The following is a 20,161-nucleotide window of genomic DNA, read 5'->3' as shown; positions in this document are numbered from 1 at the left end:
AGTGGCCATGAGAGGACAACTTCAACCGAGTACAGCCAAGAAATAAAGACCTGACTTCCAGGCTGCATGAGCAAAGGCTTTGCCAGATTACCATTAAAATGATTAAAATAGAGATAAACAAAAAAGACCTACCATATAGCACAGGGAACTATGTTCCATATCTTGTATTAACCTATAATGAAAAAAATATATATATATATGTATAACTGAATCACTATGCTGTACACCAGAAACTAACACAACATTGAAAAATCAACTATATTTCAATTTTTTAACTCAAAAAAATGATTAAAATAGTAAAGAGCTGTAAACAGTGAAAAACCCATGTGACAAGAAATTAGGGAAGAGTGCTAGGACATATAGGAAGCTTTGAAGAGTTTTTGCTAAATGTAGTGCAGTGTGACCCCTATGAGTAATAGTACCAAAGACAACTCAAACCTTCCTAAGAAAAAACATTACTAGCAGGTCAGTCCTTGAGACCCAACAGAAATCGTATCAACATCTCTTACTTGGAGAGGCAGGGGGTAAAAGAGGGAGCCCTAGACTGGGGAGGAGCAGACCACCTGACCTCCATTCTGTCACTGCCAACAGCAGCATCTGAAAGCATCCGCCCTGGGGAGGGGTGGGTGTGGGGAGGTCTAGGTTTCCTGCAGTGGCGTAAAATGACAAGCAGAAAGCTGGAAGAGGAATAACATGGGGAAAGGGATCAGACCAGCCTCAACATATACGTGGCTTGACAACTAGACCAAACAAATGCCAAATGGCCTCATTGCAGTGGCTTTTCCAAACAAAATAAGAAATGATGTGGAGATGACGTTCTCATGCTGTGACTGTCCACGGTCCCGGCGCCTTCCCTGCAGAGCTCTGAAGCTCATGGTATAGCTTTGCTTCAACTGCTAGCACCAGTCTAAAATCTTCCAGGAGAATTCTAATGGTAACAAGGCAGGGAATCCATCCAATCTGTTGCTGGACAGTTTTGAACAGTCATCATTCAATAGAAAGGAACCCCCCCCAAAATTAAATGAGATGTGATCTGTGAAATTATTCTACAGTGAGGCAGAAGATAAAGCATTCAAGATATCGAGGAAGAAAATGCTGGTTGACTAGAATATTTTCTTCAGAAAACACCAAATTTTTAGAAAACATCTGTTTTGAACATTCTCAGAGTTCAAAGAAACATTAAGTCTATAAAATAAGACATGAATTTAAAAGGATCTGGCTAAGAAGCAAGCAGAAATAATAAGGGAGTTGAATGCAATAAGGAAAGATTATAATTATTTTAGCAAACTAAAAATGCAATGCCAAAACTGAAATCTACATTAAAAGTAGAAAGAACAGACTCAATCCAGTCTCAAGTCTAAGTACTAATGTGAATGGAAAACTGGAAGTGTTGTCCCATACTGTAGATGTAAAAATCATAAGAAAGCCGGTCAATAAAAACAGAGCAGAGAGCTCACATACAGAGCCATGAGCCATCCCAACAAGCAGACCAGGACTTACTTAGTCACGGTGAGTGCTCAGTAAATACATGCTGAATGAACCAACGATGTTCCCGAAGAGGCCACCGAAATTTAGCACGTATGAGCAATAAGCCAAGTAATAGCAATGAGAAAACTGTACTCAGCTGAGGACAGCCCTGCGTCTATGGATCAAAAGCACTTTACTGCAGACTGAAAATTAAGGAGCTATAGGAGATGTTAGTTGGAGCTCAATAACATTTAATAACATACTACCCCAGAGTAACATTTTCTTCTCAAGTTGAAATGGAGCATTCAGCAAGACAGATCGTTTGTTGGACCAGGAAATGTGAAGTTACAGGACATCTAATTTTTAAAAAAGAACTTCACTGAGTACCAGGCAAAATTAAGGAAAAGAGATAAGCATCTCGCCACAGCTTCATGGAATTTAACATTTCAGAAACAAAGAAAATATCCTTAAAGCATGCAAGCAGACAAAAAATCAACTGTTGTCCGAGAAAGAAAAATTCATCCGATGTTAGTTGTCCCTGGAACACTGAATGCCAGAAGCCTGTGAAACTATCTGCAGGATTTGGGAGGGGGCAGGCACAGTTGTGACCCTAGTTGTGACTCGACTCAGCCAAAGTACCAAGGTGACAGAAAGACATTTTCAGATATTCAGAGACTTAAAATTCGTGTCACTTAAGTATTCTTTTTGAAAATAATTTTGAAGTAAATGTGTATACACACATGTGTCCACACAGACATCTATACATAAGTATGTATAAATATTCCAGCCAGTTAAGAGAGGAATCGGGGGTGGGGGTTTAGCTAAGCAGTAGAGCGCATGCTTACTCCATTAAAAAAAGATAATAATAATAAATAAATAAACCTAATTACCCCTTCAAAAAATTTTTTTAAAAAGAGAGGAATCAAATTCCTCAAGATTGGGAAACTCGTGGTATAAAAGGATCACTAATGAGCATTGGAAGCAGTTAAACACAGAATCAGGTCTCAATAATTGTGGTAAGTATATTTAAAAGAAAATTCAGATATCAAGAATAATGCTTTTTAAAGATATATGGTATAAAATATAGTAAATTTTAAAATAATAAACAGGGCTTCAATTCCCATATTATTTCAAAAATTAAACAAAATGCAAGAAATTGATATAGAGAAATAAAAGAAGCAAAAAGTGTGATAATACATATTATGTACAAGAGAGACAAATATGATTTCATTCCTGAAAATAGAGAAATTGAAGTTAAGCCAGATTTTTTAAAAACTTAATCATGCCGGTATTTTTTCATATATTTCTTGCAAATTACAACACGTTTTTATAAATATTCTTGATTACTGTGTGGAGAGGGGACTGTTGGGGGAATAAGAGTAAAAGTGGGGACGGGGGGGCAGGTGGGAGGCTATTGCAATGGTCCCAGCAGGAGGAAATGACGATTGAACCTGGGAAGATATGGACACAATAAGAGACGATCAGATACCCCTGGAAGTTGAGAGGCTTTGCCGGTGGACTAGGTGTGAGATGTGAGGGAAGGGGAAGTCAAGATGATGCCCAGCTACGTGGCCTAAACAGCTGAAAGAGTGGGGTTGCCCATTGCCTTTTGCTGAGAGGAGAACTTGGAGACAGGGGGAGCTGGGACCTAGGGCTCAGTTTTAAACTAAGTTTGCTACTTGTTAGAACTAAGATGCCTGTTATACGTGCACACTGATATGTGTGGTTCCCAGCTCCTTTGAAGTGCAAAATATCTAACTCCTGAAAGAAAGATGTGAAATTGTTCATAAAAAATAATTGTTGGTGGAGAGGGTCTAGCTAAGCGGTAGAGTGTGTGCTTAGCATGCACGAGGTCCTGGTTCAATCCTCAGCACCTCCATTAAAAAATAATAATAATAATAAAATAAAAAATAATAAATAAACATAAAAATTTTAAAACCTAGTTACCTCCCCCTAAAAAAACAAAAACTAATTGTAAAATGACATTAAGTTGTCATGCAAAGTAATAATTTAGTTCCATATCAGCATCCAGGAGTACAAATTCTTCTAAGGAGAACTGTGTTTTTATTGCAATGAGGTGTTACTTCAAGAAACAGGAAATTCCTTAACACAGGAAGAGTCTGTATCTGCCCCTTTTTTGGCAATACTGCTTTACCATTTAGAACAGCTAGCAACCCAACAGGTATTTACTAGAATATTTTTCACTATGTCAAAACATCAAGAACCACAAAGAAAAAGTTTTTGTTTCCACTGATTTATAATTTGTTATTCTATAAATACTATACAGAAGTTTACGTTAATCCAGCATATTTTTTTTGTTTGAATGGTACAAATTAATAGCAAAAAAAAAGCTTTACTCTGTGGAATGGATGTGCTTTCTATAGAAATGTCTATTTAAATCTTTCTAATCTTTTCATTAGATTCTGAAGGAATAATAGAAGATTGGCTTCCTTGTAGAGTTTATCGAAAAAGGAAGTCTTGATAAACCATAACCCAAATAAGTGAAAGTTTTTAAGTTAGTCAGAATACTTTCAGTGCTGAAATTACAAGACAGAGTATCTCAAACCACAAGGTAATTGGTTTTTGTCAGGTTTGTTCCTCCTAGTGTCCTCACTGCTATGGATGTGTGTTTGTGTGTTTGTGTGTGTTTGTGTGTTTGTGTGTGTGTGTGTGTGTGTGTGTGTGCGCGCGCGCGCGTGCTTTCTGGTTAACCAAATCATTTCCCAGAAAATGAATTAACCAGAATACATCATCCTCTGAGCATTTCAGTTAGTCTAAGTGTTCTTAACATAAAAGTAATAAAACTATGTTTCTTTTTTAGAAAATCTATAACTTTTTACTAGTGAAACCTACCTTCATATGTAATGAATTCTTATTAGTATGGACTTATTACATAATACAAAACGGGCATATTTACAAGAATACTTTTCTTCATGCAATAGGAATATATAATAAAGAACATGTTTGCCCTTTGTATTTAGATACAGTAGGAACTTACTATTTAAAGAAGTATTTCAGTGAGCCCCATAAAATACACAGTCCCAAATAATCAATATTTCTATTCCAGCCCTCAGGAAATTTTTAAAGAGCTCCCCCTCCAGCCCATTGCCTCCAAGAGCACCCACTTTGAAAGGCCTCTTCCTGTTCTGAGTTTCCAGGTATCAGTGGGCTAGCTCAGGACAGCTGATAAACTATCTGTTCATATTTATCTGCAAGTTATATACTGAATGAATAGTGCTACTATTATAAAAAATGTCTTTGTGCCCAATAGTTCTAGATCAGAAGGCTTGTAGATACTTTGACTTCTCAAAAACAGAAACTACTAATTCATGTTCCTAAAAATATCAGTGACACATAGAACCAAAAGTAATTCATTTATCCACAAATAAAAATTAAGAAGTGAATGTACGCCCACCAGAATGGCTAAAATTAGAAGAAAAAAAAGGAAGCAGCTGTCAATATCAAGTGTCTCTAAAGATGGGAGCAGAGGAAACCCTCATACACTGCTCGTGGGAATATAAATTGGGAAAAACACTTTGGAAACCTGTTTTGCAGTATCTCCTAAAGCCGAGAGTATCCAGGATTTCCACCCAACAGAAATACACGCATACCTGCTTCAGAAGACATGTGGCATTACTCACAATAGCCCCAAAGTGGAAACAATGCAGCAGTAGACTAGATAAATTGTGACATATGGTCAAAATGACACTACTGAACATTGTTACAGCAGAGACAGAAAATAAAGCCCTGCTGAACCCAACAGCATCAGTGCCACTCGTGGGAATGATGTTGCACCAAGGAAGCCAGATAGAAAAGACTACACACTGTGTGATTCCATTTTATGAAACTGGAAAACAGGCAAACCTAATCTGTGGTGATAGAAGTCAGGCGGCGGGGGTTTCCTTTGGCAGGGGCCGGGTCAAGTCCAGAAGAGGCCCCAGGAGGTTGGGGAGATGCAGGTGTTACAAGGGTGTGTTCACTTTTAAAGTTCACTGACTCGACACTTAAGATTTATGTACTTTATTACAAGTATGCTATATGTAAATTTTAACAGTTGGGAGGAGTGGGTATAGCTCAGTGGTAGAGTGCATGCTTAGCATGCACGAGGTCCTGGGTTCAATCCCCAGTACCTCCATAAAAAATAAATACATACGTAGGCACATGAAAAAATGCTCGATATCACTAATTATCAGAGAAATGCAAATCAAAACTACAATGAGGTATCACCTCACACCAGTCAGAATGGCCATTATTCAAAATTCCACAAATGACAAATGCTGGAGAGGCTGTGGAGAAAAGGGAGCCCGCCTACACTGCTGGTGGAAATGCAGGTTGGTGCAGCCACTGTGGAAAACAGTATGGAGATTTCTCAAAAGACTAAGAATAGACTTACCATATGACCCAGGAATCCCACTCCTGGGCATAAATCCAGAAGGAACCCTACTTCAAAATGACACCTGCACCCCAATGTTCATAGCAGCACTACAATAGCCAAGACATGGAAACAGCCTAACTGTCTATCAACAGATGACTGGATAAAGAAGGTGTGGTATATTTATACAATGGAATACTACTCAGCCATAAAAACTGACAACATAACGCCATTTGCAGCAACATGAATGTTCCTGGAGAATGTCATTCTAAGTGAAGTAAGCCAGAAAGAGAAAGAAAAATACCATACGAGATGGCTCATATGTGGAATCTAAAAAAAAAAACAAAAACAAAACAGAAATACAAAACAGAAACAGACTGATAGAATACAAATTTGTGGTTGCCATGGGGCAGAGGGTGGGAAGGGACAGACTGGGATTTCAAAATGTAGAATAGATAAACAAGATTATACTGTATAGCACAGGCAAATATATACAAGATCTTATGGTAGCTCACAGCAAAAAAAAATGTGACAATGAATTTATGTATGTTCATGTATAACTGAAAAATTGTGCTCTACACTGGAATTTGACACAACAATGTAAATTGACTGTAACTCAATTTTTAAAAAGTTTAAAAAATAAATAAATACATAAGTAAATAAACCTAATTATTTTTTTAAGTTGACCCACAAAAAGGGGAAACAGATTTATTAGAAAAAGCATATCCCTTCTCTCGCTCTGACCCCAGATTTTATTAAGTCTTTTCCTTTTGTTGGCATACAAAACAGAAACAGAGTCTTCAAGCTAGAGAGTTACCTTAAAAGATAATCAAACATAAGAAAAGAATCAAACTAGCATATGAAAATTAAGATCTAAGATCCCTAGGTTCTTACATGATGGTGAATCCAGAGAGAGCGGACAAACATAATATTCTAAGGGAAAAGTATTTTGTAACACTGTAACCCCCTTACCTAGGGCACTAACATGCCTGCTAAAAAGGACCCCCTTTTTTTAATCGTTTTTACTAATTATGAGCATGGACCCCACAGAAGTCCGCAGTGCTGCTAGGCTGGCTTTGACGGTCCTCACTGGGTCCTGGCTCCATTGTTCTTCACTCAGACCTTGTCTGCTCAACGTCCCCAAATTCACACCACATGGAATTCCCTCCTTGCGTCTTTAGTTTGTGACAGACTGATTGATATCTGCGCTCTGACGCTGATCTGAATAGATGTCAGTAACACAGGATTTTGCGAACCTCTCCTAAGGAGTTAACTTGTTCTCTTCATAGTCTTGAAGGGCTGCCTGTTAATAAATTAGCTCTGGCTGTTAGCTTAGCTGGCCAGCAGCATTTCTATCTCACAAGCCTCCTGAGGAATATTGAAGACAAAATTCTTCTGGTAAATGATAAATGTACTAGTATAGGAATATCTAAAATAGCAACATTACTCCAGATTGCTTTACTACAGTCAGATCTTTATAAATACAATTAGAGGGTAATCCACTAAATAATTACACTTGGGTAATAATACTCCTGTCTGATTGTCATAAAGCAGGCAGCTGTCTGTGGTATTCTGTGGCAATCTTAAATTTAAATCTTAGGAGGATAAAACAGCCTAATGGACTGCTTTCCAGGGTACGGCATTTAGTAAACTTTATCACTTTTGTTACAGTGATATGATCATTTGTTTGTTTCTGTGGTTTTACTTAATTATGTCTGTATGCTTATTAATGTAGTTTTTAGATAGCCTTCAAAAATATATATCCATACCATAAGCATTCATGTGTTGATATAAGTGGTGAATCCTATTAACAGTTCTAATGTCCTGAATGTTTCTTATATAATTGTTCTTAATATTTCTTAGATCTGGCTCTATGTCAATTTAGAGAACAATCTGAATTGCTAAGACTCTTGGACAGCTGTTTAGGAGATTTTTAGTATCCCCAAAACTCCTGATCGAAAAATGAAAGCTTTTCACCAAATTATAAATCTGCTAGGTTCTAGATGTTTGGCGCTTTCTTTTAAGTGTTGATGTTGTGGCAGAAAGATGGGGAAGTTTGGAAAGCAAAGCATGTTTCCTGTAACTAATTATCCACCCAAGTCTCTCAAAATGCTTACCATCAACAGCAAACTAGCTTAAAGCAAACTCCATTAAAAAATGTCAAAATAGACAAGGAATGAATTGGTTTCCTAAGCAGTTATGTTCCCCATAATTTGTTGCATTTAGCAGGCAATTCACCTATTTCTGTTATTGACGAATAGATTTACTAGTGAAAAAACACTTTTCTTCAAAGTCACTTTTTAGCATCCTTAATGAACATATTTTTGGAAGCTTTCAAATCGGAGACAATTCCCAGTTATTTAAGAAAATACTCCTGTCCTTAGTATTTTGATATAATTAAGAAGAGGTGAAGGGTGAAAAAAAAATAGTTGGGAAATCCCCTTAATACTAGTGATTTTATTATTAAGTATAGACTGTTACTCACTGACACAGCGCCCCCTCAGTTTGAAGATGAGACTGTAAAGACCCAGGCATCTCAATTACTTGCCCCAAGTGAGCCAAGACTAGAATCTTCATATGCTAGTCCTAGTCTGATGCTTTTTTTGCCATGATTCGAGGCATGGCCTGTGACCTGAGGTCCACTATGCACACGTTCTCCTAACAAACACAAACCCAGGTTCCACCTCGCAGATCGTCTTCCCTTTGTAGGTCTCATTGGAAGTGTGGTCACTTCTGCAGCAAAGAATCTTGCTTCACTTCTGGTATGTTTGCATCCTGCACTCCATTTCTTTACTCATTATTCTTATGCTTTATTGTACTGTAATGTCTTTGAATTCGTTTTAAATAATAATTAGAAATCGTAACTCAAATTAAAAGTCAATTGTCTGTGCTGCCAATGGAAGTAATTCAATGAGTGGTACCTGCTATGCTCAGCCAAGGTCATATGTGTGGCCTCTAGGAATGACAGCCAGGTCACAAGTAAACCCTCTGCCTGTTACCTTGGTTTCTTTTGCCATCAATTATAAGGTATATTCCATTTGCAGAAACACCAAAATATGAGGGAAGGGTGTAGAATTATTAGAATTTTAGCATTTTATATTTCCTCTATGGTGAGATGGTGGGGAGTTAAATTTATTTTTACTACAATGGTAATCTGCATTACAAACTATAATAAATTACTTAATCTGTGGCCATTGCAATGGTTCTTTACCGGGTGAAAGTTTCACTGGTTAATAAAACCATGTAGCAACTAGTGGACTTGAGTAAGAAGTCCTCAAGGTCATTGCCTTGTCAGTGTGTTGATGGAACCTTTGAAAATCAGTGCTTAATGATAACAGTGGCACCACTGTTACATAACATGTTATATAATCGAGTTCCAGTTGTAATCCTGTATTAGATTAGATACTGGATTAGAACTGGAGAAACCAACTTCCAAGCCACTGCTGCTGACTACTGCTACCACCTTCTCTTCAACTCTCTGCAGTGCTTATTTTCCCAGTCTAGACTAGTCTGTGAGAGTCTGTCCTCATCTACGAAAGGACTCAGGAGCAGTGCTCTGCGGTTTGGTACCTCCAAGAGTCATAGAATCTCAGAGTTAAAAGGTACCTAAATGATCATCCACAGTTGTGTTTCCCAGCACAGTGTATCCTGGAAGCCTGAGGAACTGTCCACTCCAGATGTCAGGAATGACAGGGAAGAAGAGATGAGAGCTAGGTCCCAATCATATCGCGGGGAGGGAGCCTGAGAAGGAAAGCACTGCATGATGGAGCTTGTCTGTCTGATCCACAGCTCAGTGGGAAAGGATTCTAGAAGATTCTGCCCACCCCTTCCTCCTGTCACCCTCAGCTGTATATCTTATAGAGTTATGTGAGTGCGTTGAGCTATGCTCCAGTGAGTTCCTTTGTCCTGTAAGATCATGGGGCTCTTACCAAGATTATACATCAGGAAAGCGCATACTTCCAAAGGGCACACACCTGGCAATTCCTGAAATTAACTGCCCACCAAATTTAAGATCTTTATGCTGGTAGCTTAGGAGTTTCTCTAATTCACGTTCATATTAATATATCTGTATTCAAATGTGGTATTTTTTGCACCTGTTTGCAGCAAGGCTAACAGGAACAGGAAAACAATACACATAGTACTACACAGAGTTGTGTTGTGTGGAGCGTCTTTGTATAGTGATTGTTCTGCCCTTAAAGTAGACACTGGCTGCCTGAAACTTGGCTTTGTATTTTCAGTGACAGTGCTGTCATACAACCACCAGCAATGAAACAGTGATGGAAATGTGCTTAAATTAATGTGAACTTAGCTGTCCATAATGTGTCTCGGCTGATAATAATGGTAATAATAATAATTCCAGCTAACATAGATTGTCAGGCTCTCTCAGCCAATTCCATGTAGTATCTCAATTAATTGTCACAGTAACTCATTGAAGTAGAAGCTATTGTTGTATTCATGTTAGAAATGAGGACAATGAAATGTGGATAGGTTAAATAACTTGCTTGAGGTCAGATATCTGATCTGATGGTGAAGGAAGGATTGGAGCCCGGCTGTCTGACGCCAGAGCACGTAATCTTAGCTACTACTGTAGTTTGAGTGCATAAAAGTATTTTAGCGTTTTTTCCCACTTCTTAATCCTCAGCTGTAGTAGGCCTATGCCTTGATTGGGATATTATAACTCTTTATCGTTTAACTATCATCTTAGTCCACCTGACATAGTTTTACATCATTGCAGGCAAGTACTATGTAAAAATATCTTTAGAAAAGTAATTCGGGGGGAAAGGTGTAGCTCAATGGTAGAGTGTGCTTAGCTTGCACGAGGTCCTGGGTTCAATCCCCAGTACCTCCATTAAAAATAAATAAATAAACCCAATTACCCTCCCCAATAAATAAATTAATTAATTAAATAGTGCAAAAAATGTTCCTTAAAAATTTAAAAAAGAAAAGTAATTGAGAAGATTTCTGAATACAGACGATCAGGGCAACAGTAGAGAACAAAATGTTCACCTACTGCTGTTCTCAGCTCTTTCCACTTGTGCTGTAAGTCACAGAGAACTTGAGTAACAGTTTCTCCAAAAGGAAGAGTTCTGAAGATCACGTTTTCCCTGTGCCTGCAGACGGTGTTAACAAGTTCAAGCTGATTATTTTGTTCCCTAATAAATTTTCTCTGAGAACCGTGACAGAAAAGCCACAAGAAATGCCACCACCGTTAATTTCCAGATTTTGCCTGTTTCTCCAGAGGTTCATTTGCATACCATTTCCCTACTCATGTGTGCTGTGCATTCATTTTATCATTCCATATGTTAAAACACTTATAATTGACAAAATCTCCACAAAGGGCCTTTATTTGTCAGCAGAGCAGAAACCAGTCCATTTATGAAAACTGTGTTCCTGCATAACCATCGCTTGTTGAAAAGATCCCTGGTGTGTTTCCTGTTATTCATGCATAAAATGTGTCAGGGATCCTGCAGAACTCATTACAAAAAGGCTTTGTGTTTGTGTCATTGTAGGCTAAAGGTAAAGAGAGACAGTGGCTAAGACACCAAGCTACTGGGGAACTAGACGATGCCAAGATCATTGATGGTCTGACTGGAGAAAAAGCCATCTACAAACGCCGGGGTGAGCTGGAGCCACAGGTGAGCCCTGGTGCACTAGGAGCCTGGGTCTGCAGTTGGGTCTTCTATACAGGCAGATGCTTTCTTGAGTTGTTGTCTTTGTCAGAACACCATCAACCCTAAATATGGCAACCAAGGAAAGCATTATGTTTTTTTAAACTAGGGAAAAAATAAACATAAATATTATACTGTTTATTGTATGAGTCAAGATCCCACTGTGAGTCAAGAAACACCAGGCACACTCAAAGTGAGCAATTTAGGGAACAGTTAATAAGAACAGTTAATAAGAAGACTATTTATAAAAGTAAGGGTGAGGTTTAGAAAATCAAAAAACAGACAGTGTGGTATCCCAGCAGCAAGGATCTGACCCAACTCTACGTCTAAAAGGGGAGAGGAGAGAGCACTTATTGGAACCCAGGGAAAACAGTTTTTGGAGAGGGCTGCCTGCCAGGAGCCATGCCCTTCAGTAGCCAGAGAGCCCACCCACGGGCCACAGCACAGAAGAGGCTGAAAGAACAAAGAACCCATCCTCACCCTTGGATCTCCTGCCAGGGCCGCCCATCAGCGGAGCCCACTGGAAGCCAGCAGCCGGGAGAGAAGCCAGTGCAGTGACACAGATCAGCTCCTAGGACATCGAGCAGGGTGCCCTGGAGGGAAAACCAAAGACATGTGGTGTCTGTGAATCCCAGAGGGTGTTGCGAGTGAAAACACTAGAGCAATCTTGGTGGGTTTCTATTGTTCGGTTAAAGATCTGTGTCCATCCTGTAACTGGAAAAATGCTTAGAAAACAAGGAATTTGCTCTGAAATAATTCTAATTATAGTGTGTAAAGTTTTAGACAGCCATAATATTAAAATATTTGCGATACCATGGCAATAAGGGGAAATACGGAACCTCTTTGAGGCTCTGTGACTTCTGTGTCCCTGAATAACCAGAATTGGTGAGTGGCCACTGTGAGCTGGGGGTGCAGCGACTGGTGGAGGGAAGAGAGCCGCGTACTCCGTCTAAATGTTGATTTGGAGAGGATCCTTTAGTAGTTGTGGGAGTTCTTCTTTCTGTGTCATTGGTATGAGTCATCAGCTGCTTCCTTTAGTGACTCATCGTGGTCCACAAATGTGTGTAGATACATTTGAAATTGTGAGTTGTCATAGAAGTGTATGCGGCACTGTTCTTCATTTAGGCAGCCTCAGCGAACTTTTAAGAAATATACTGAATTTGCCGCCAACAACCATTACACTCTAATGCCACCAGCAATTTTCTTGAAGCTCCTAACTCTGCTCATTAGTTTTCATACATGTCACCAAGTGTGTAGTAACAGACTAATCTGGAATTTTTCTTCTTTTTTTCTTTGTAAGTAAAACCGACAAGCATACTTTCATTTTTAATCCCGCAAATTGGCGGGCCTGAGTCCAACATCAGGCCACAACTCAGAAGAGTTTCCCGTTTTAATTGACTGTTACTGCTAGACGGCAGTTCGATGCCACTTGCATGGCTTTAACCGCCAGGAAAAGTGAAGAGAAGTAGCAATTCAGTAACAGGAAGGAGGAGGAAACTGAAAGCTTCTTAAAGACAAAGGACCCTGAAGAAAAATTTTCCTTCAGCTCTTTGCCAGACCACCCCTGGCTCCCCCTACCCCTCACATTACCTTGTTTTAGGAATCGGACCTCTCTTGCAGACTGTGTGGGAAATGATTTTCAGGTCACTGCAGAGCCAGTACAAGTCAGATTGCTGTGGGCTTCCAGAATAACTCCATCATGCTAGAGTAACTGACTCTAAGACGTGATGTGAAATTGACACGTGGGAGGTTATATCCTGCCAGATTATTATTTTTAAGACAACATCGGTGGGAGGGTATAGAGCTCAGTGGTAAAGCACGTGCTTAGCATGCACGAGGTCAAAATTTCCATCACTAGTACCTCCGTTAAAAAAATTAACATAAATAAATGAACATAATTACCTCCCCCTTCCAGGAAAAAAAAAACGAACATCAGCCTCAGGAAGGGAGTTTTACTAGACTAAGTTGGTGCTTAAAAGGACCATATTCCAAAAGGAAATCTTTCCCACATGGCCCCACTACCAGCACGAGTCTGAAATTCCATATACTGAAATGTAATCAGTAGACGCCTCCCTGCCTGCCAGGGCAGCCGGTGCAGGGCCGAGCCCACCGCTGATCCGCCAGCCTCATGGCCCGTACTCCAGAGCCCGTGCAAGCCCCCCCGAACAGTGGCCAGTGATGGTTTTCTGTTGTCCCTCCCTCAGCTGGGCAGCCCCCAACAGAAACCCAAGCGCCTGCGCCTGGTGGTGGATGTATCCGGCAGCATGTACCGCTTCAACGGCGTGGACGGCCGGCTGGAGCGCTCGATGGAAGCCGTGTGTATGGTCATGGAGGCCTTCGAGAACTATGAGGAGAAGTTCAAGGTAATGGCATGAGCTGAGGAGGATGGGAGCCATCCCAGCCCACACTTGCCCGGAGTCGGCCCGAGTTAGGGCATGAGGCCGAAACCTTCATCTTAACAGCTCATGTGTCAGCACCAAGAAAGTCAGCCTTTGGTCTTATCTGCTCTAATAATCAGAAAATGATAAGACCATCATTTAAAACCTATTTATAACAGAAGAAAGCACTGCACTTCCCAAGTTATATGATGTTAGCTATGATGGGAGGTGGGGAACAGTTACATAGAAGGACCAGAAGTCTCTCCCCAGATTTCTCAGAGCCACTGTCCTCATCCCAGTTCCTCCCCTCAACCCATTCTTGCCCCATCACCAGCCAGGCGGCTTCTCAAGGTTGGAGTATGCCCTCAAAGTGCGCTGTCCCCAGCATGGCTTTGCCTCTCCACAGGTCGAGGGTCACACTGTAACAGACGTCTGTCCAGCTGATGGGAAGGGCCTACCCTGGGAGGAATGCGGCTTCCCATTTAAACGACATCCATTTTGCTATTCCCAGTTTGCCCTTCCTCATCCTTCTGAGGTCTGAACTGAGAAGGGATGCCCCGCAGCATGTGTGACTGCCCAAGATGAGCCCATCAATCCGCCTTAATCAGCCACAGGGGCCCCGCACTCCTGGTCTTGACCAGAGCACATGACCTTGAACACAGTCACATGCCGTGTCATTATTATCAAAAGTTCAGTTGAGAGGAAGTGTGTACTCGCAGATGTGTGTCATGAGTACTCAGCCCACCCGTGCATATTCTAGACCACATTGGGCATCAAACACGTCCTGCAGAAATAGGCAGTCTCAGATCATCATCCAGTTTGACATCCCACCTGCACCTCAGGATTGCTGTCCTGAGTTGTGTCTATGCATCTTGATGGATACAGTGAGACAGAGATCGTGAAAGCCATCACTTCATTTACTCTGGGCCCACTTTTGAGGCTCCCAGAGTCCCTTGCATGAAGCTGGCCATGAGAGATTCCTTTTAGAATTAAGAGGTAGGAAAGAGGCCGCTCTAGTCAGTGCGTGCTGCTGAGGGGCGGGTTCCCCGGCTGTGCATGAGTACAGGATACAAATGCAAATAGGATATGAACTTGCACCCTGGGGAGTAGCGTTTCCCCTTGTGATTCATGAAGACCACGGATCTTCATGACTCCCTGTTGGATTTAGTTGCCAGGATGCTCAGAGCTAAAATCCAAGCCCTGCTGAGCCAACTCTGTCATGTCTTTCGGTTTACAGACTAGTGTTCAGTGTTTTCCTTCCCTTGACCCTCCCTCCCTTCAGATAAGTTTTTCTTGATTTTGGATTTTATTTTTTACTTTTTTGTTTTATGGGTTTCATATTTTTTAATGTTTTAGATCCTTCTAGTATGAGGTGAAGTATCATTTTCTTAAATCACTTCGACCACTGATCAGCAGTGGATGGCTAGACAGCCAGTGCCATCAGTGTAAATCCCATGTGACATTTTGAAACCTTTGGGTTCTGCTAATGTTTATATCAGCCCATTCACCTCTCTTGTGGATCTTGAAGGTCAAGGCATCTCAAATCCCTCAGCTTGAGTTACATGAAGATTTTAACCCATCAAAGACCACGGCAAACTTACCACTATTAAAATTAGCATAGTCGTAGGTACTCCTAGGATGAAATTTTCAGTTAGGAAGATCTCTGTATCTTTGAGAGCAGAGCTGCTGTTATGTGAAGCTATTTTGTCTAGGTCTTTAGAAAGATTTATTAGAAGTTCACTCAGAAATTGGTTGACAGAGCTCCCTGGGACTGGGTAAAGGATGAGACAGAGGGCAGGAGGTGGCGAAGCTGACAGGGAGTTGGGAGAGCTCCCCCACCAGAGCCTGCGGGAAGATGGTGTGGTTGTCACGGAGCGTGTTCAATGTTTCACTGCATATCACCCGCAGGGAGACATATAGAGAGATTCATATTTGTCCAGTTCTCATTGCTGAAAGTCTGTCATCTGGAAGAAGGATTAGTAATAACGGAAATGTTGCACAAAAAAAAATAATGTCAAGGCAATCAGCATTTCACAAGATGTCATTTTGTTTTGTTTCTAACTGATAGTTAGACACCAAATTATTGCCATCTGACCTGCTGCATTTCAACTGAATTCAACAAAATCACAAATACGGGTTGAACACTTGCTAAGAGCAGAGTGCTCCTCTAGGTACACGGTTCCCTGCCATCCTTGAGCTTGTAGCCTCGTGAGGGAGACAGAGAAACCAATTGTGATAGAAAACTCAGTGAGGAGGCTGCAGTCACAAAGGTTCAACAAAGCATGCCTCTCAGACGCCCCGTAGGGGCCCCTTCCCCCGAGCAGTATTTGGTTGATAGCCTCCCCGACTGCCCCAACTGCCCTCCAGCTTCATCTGCAAAACCACAGAAATACTGATAAGAGACTGTAGTAATATGTAAAACTGACAAATCCAGTGAAAGTACAGCAAAACACCAAGATAAAATAACTTTTTTCAAGGCTTGAAGTAGCCTCATTATTTTTTTTTTTAAATTTTGGGTTTTTTTCAGTGGGGTAATACTTCATTTTGTATGCTATTTGATTTTTCACAGGAAGTACTTGAAGGGTTTTGGTTTTTCTTGTGCTTACACTCACTGCATTCACTACATACAATTTGTTTAGAACTTTTTTGGAAGCATAGAAAGTCTTACAAAACTTGTGCATTTAAATCTTTCCAACAAAAGGAGAAAAGCCTTAAGACTTCACCAAACAAGCTCTTTGAGGAAAAGTGGTACTTAGATGAGTGTCTGGAGGGACAGGGAAGGAGAGACAGGACAGGGAAGGACGGTGAGTCTGGTTCCTGCAACATTCCCCATTATGGACGTAGCCGTCAGAGCTGGGGTCACCTCACAGTTCATTCCCTCCAGTTTCCTCACTCCTCAGACAGGAAACCGAGACCCAGAAACATTAAGCCCTTGGCCCAAAGTCGGAAGGCTGGTTGGAGACAGAGAAGAATGGAGCCCAGGACTCTTCTTCCTTCTGTTTTCCCTTTTATGTTTTGTTTTTCAACTTTCCCCTTTATTTCCCAGGTTTTTTTTTTTCTTTTGAAAATTTTTAAATCTACAAAAAAGTTGAAAGAACTGTAAAATGAACACCCACGGGCCTTCACTTAGATTCACCAAGTGATACTATTTTCCCCTTGTTTGTTTCGTGTTTCTCTCTAAATATTTACTCTTTCCTCCTCTCTGATCCATTGGAAAGTAGGTTACAACTATCATCATACTTTATGTCTAAAGACTTTATTATGCTTCTCCTAAGAGTAAGGATGTTCCCTAATTTGACCTCAATACCATTATCACGTCTAAGAAAATTATCAAAAATGTCATAATATCTTATAATATCCAATCCACATTCACTTTTCCCAGCGATCCCAAAGGCTTATAACCCTGGGCTATGCATAGAATATAAACTATCCTAACAGTTTCTACTTATTTTTCCCCATATACTCTGGGATCCGGTCAATGTCCTCACCTTGTTTTTGGTTGGAGTGCCTTGTTAGCCTCTTCTCACCTGTGACAGCCTTTCCCCCCACTACCATTGCACTTTCCATGACGGTCACTCTCCTGAGTCCAGATTGTTTGTCTGGTAGCCTCCCCCTCATCCTGGATCTGTCTGGCTGCTGTCTCATTGTGCCCTTGACCTTGTCCCAACATCCTCTCTATTTCCACAGCTCCTAACAGGCTTTCTCCCGACAGCAGATACACTGGAGACGTCGTGTAATCTTCCCACCACCCCTGCCGACATCACCACGATTCTGAGTGGCCGCAGGCTACCCAGTCCCTGCTGAGTGGGGCTGGCCAGGTCTCCCTCGTGGAGGGTGGGCAGGTGGTGGGAGGGAGCCTACTGACACTCTGAGAAGTGGCAGTGCACCATTCACTCTGTTCTGTATCTTTACACAGTATGATCGTACTCAACTCATTTAATCTCTCTGTACTTTCATTCTCTCATTTGTGAAGGAGGCACAAGGACTAGGGACACCTAACCGAAGTGTGTCACTTACTCCACCGGGATAAGATGATGCACGAACAAGTGACAGTTCTAGGAGCTCTTAGTGGAAAACTTACATTCCACAGCCCCCCGTGGCATCCCGTGTGTGACTTTAGGAATTCAGTCATGTGCCCTGAGACTTCTCACTTCCCCAGTTCCAGACAGTTCTTAATGTTATCTTCCTGCAATATTCCCTTCTTTGTAAAGGTATCTAGTCTGCATTTGCTTTGAAACCATCAGAAGCCACTGGCGTGGCCCAGAGAGCTGGACTCTTCCCTAAAATCTCTCTTGGCATCAGCTTTGTATTTTCTTTGGCTTGGGCTCAACCCCTAGGCTCTGGGTCATTGGAGTCCAAGTCCAGAAGGCTCATTTGGAGTCAGCCTCCACTTTTATTCCACCTTGGCGTGACTCATGCCAAACCACAGGGGCCCTTGAGCAAGAATTACTGAGAAGGGAAGGTAATTCAGTGGCAGAACACATTTCAAAGGCATCTGGAGTTTTTTAAGTTTCTCATAATTGTTCTACCAACTGAATTCCACTGTTCTCAGAAACAGCATTTACAGTAGGCTTGAGATAGAAGCAGCATTATTTGCCAATAATCAGCATAAAGTCCTCTAATCTTATAATCAGCAACATTTTTAATGGTCACGTAGCACGTACCCACTGGCGTGAAAAGTGGAATGGTAACGGTCCTGCGAACCAGTTCATTTAAGGCAGGAAGCTTTTTTTTCCTTTACCTTCATTCCAGTTTTTCCCTCTTGACTTCTTCAAACCCCTAGGAATGTTTTCACTGTAACCTTAAAATGGACCTCTTTTTCAAAAGCTCTTAATGGCTTATTTTTTTCTTCAAAGTATTCAATAACATCACAAGTTAGGTGACTGTTTCTCCACTGAGCACCCAAGTGGGTGACACCAGAAAACAGAGTTATTGAGTTACGGAGAAGTTGGACTTTGAAAAAATAAAGCCTCAAATTTATTGTTTCTATGGAGACATAGGAGCCATATTCTAAGCCATGGGTCCCTAACAGTGTAAAAGGAGCCCTTGAAGGACGTTGGAGGGCGAAGGTCAGCGGGCAGTGCTTTTTACCCCTTCCAGCCTCCATCGCCAGTTCAACCAAAATAATTCTTCGTATTTTGATATTGCATGATGTTTCACAATCCGGGATTTTGTGCAATATTTCGTTTGGAGAAAGAGTTCCACTACCTAAAATTAAAAAATTTAGAATTAGGAAGCCACTATTCTAGGGCCAATGCTGGATTGTTATTGCTCATAGACTCCGAGGGTTTTGTCTTTGGAAAAGGCTTCATCAGTCCTCAGTTAGATTTAGATGATTCACTCCCTTGACAAAAGGAAACAAGGCATAGGTGTTCCTACAACTAAGTAGAGTGGACTTTTTCTTTCCATTTCTTGGGTGTGCCATTGAATTTTCATAGCGCCTTGGGAGCAGAAATCATCTTAGAAGTTATTTTCACCAACCTCTTTGTTTTAAGATGAGAAAATCAAGATCCAGAGAGGGTAAGTACTTTGCCCAAAATCACACAGCTGGACTGTAAAAAGCCAGGATGTCTGACTCTCTCTTCAGGGCCTTTCCTTAGTTCATGTTTTATCCCTTTTTCTTGCAGCCATCTTATTTCTGCCCAATCAGTGTATTTACAAAACTATAATTTAGGAGCAAATGTACTATTTGCGCAAAGTACTCTATCTTCTCTTACCCTTAGCATGTCATCATCCAAAGGAGGTATAACAGACAATACTTTTCTCAAAGATATCTCGGTCAGAATGGCTGGGTAAACTCCCAGAAGGATGTGGGAAGATAGAATTCACAAACCAGCATGTGCTGGGAAAATTCCTTCAATCAAAAACTTAGTTCAGTATCTGTAATTCACCTTTTCCTGATGCCTTGGGAATGTTTCACACATTTAGAAGTGGAAAACCATCATCCTGTCAGGCTCAGGCTTGGAATAAATTCTTATTGCTACTTGGAGGTAGGACCAAAGAAGGGTGTGCAGACTTCTCTGAATCCATTCAAAGTTAAACAAGAATTCAGAATTGACCCAATTGTTGATGTGGAAGTATCGGCTAAACCAACCATTCAAAAATCTTACGTAGAAATTAGGAAGTAGCGGAGGGGAGAGGGACTAGTTAGGGAGTGGTTATCTCTGTGCAGTAAAAACATTGGATTTAGAGCCAGAGCACCTTGGTTTGGATTCCACCTCTGCCAACACTAGATCTCTGACCTTAAGAAAGTCTGTTCATCTCTCCAACCATCA

At 40.9% G+C, this 20,161-nt stretch overlaps 1 protein-coding gene across 3 annotated transcripts in view; it reads left to right on the top strand.

Annotated features, from left to right (window-relative positions):
- VWA8 (von Willebrand factor A domain containing 8) overlaps nt 1-20,161 on the top strand; it is a 297,615-nt gene that overhangs the window by 265,721 nt on the left and 11,733 nt on the right. For 2 of the 3 annotated variants that reach the window (XM_064493121.1, XM_031466068.2), the window contains exons 41-42: nt 11,350-11,475; nt 13,713-13,871. In XM_064493121.1, coding sequence (XP_064349191.1) covers nt 11,350-11,475; nt 13,713-13,871 — 285 coding nt within the window. The remainder of the gene's footprint in view (nt 1-11,349; nt 11,476-13,712; nt 13,872-20,161) is intronic. The other variant, XM_064493122.1, reaches the window with a different exon arrangement.

This window comes from Camelus dromedarius, chromosome 13 (genome assembly GCF_036321535.1).
Source record: "Camelus dromedarius isolate mCamDro1 chromosome 13, mCamDro1.pat, whole genome shotgun sequence".
Lineage (NCBI taxonomy): Eukaryota > Metazoa > Chordata > Mammalia > Artiodactyla > Camelidae > Camelus > Camelus dromedarius.
The sequence above is the reverse complement of the archived record's forward strand: the minus strand, read 5'-3'. Positions and strand labels throughout refer to the sequence as shown.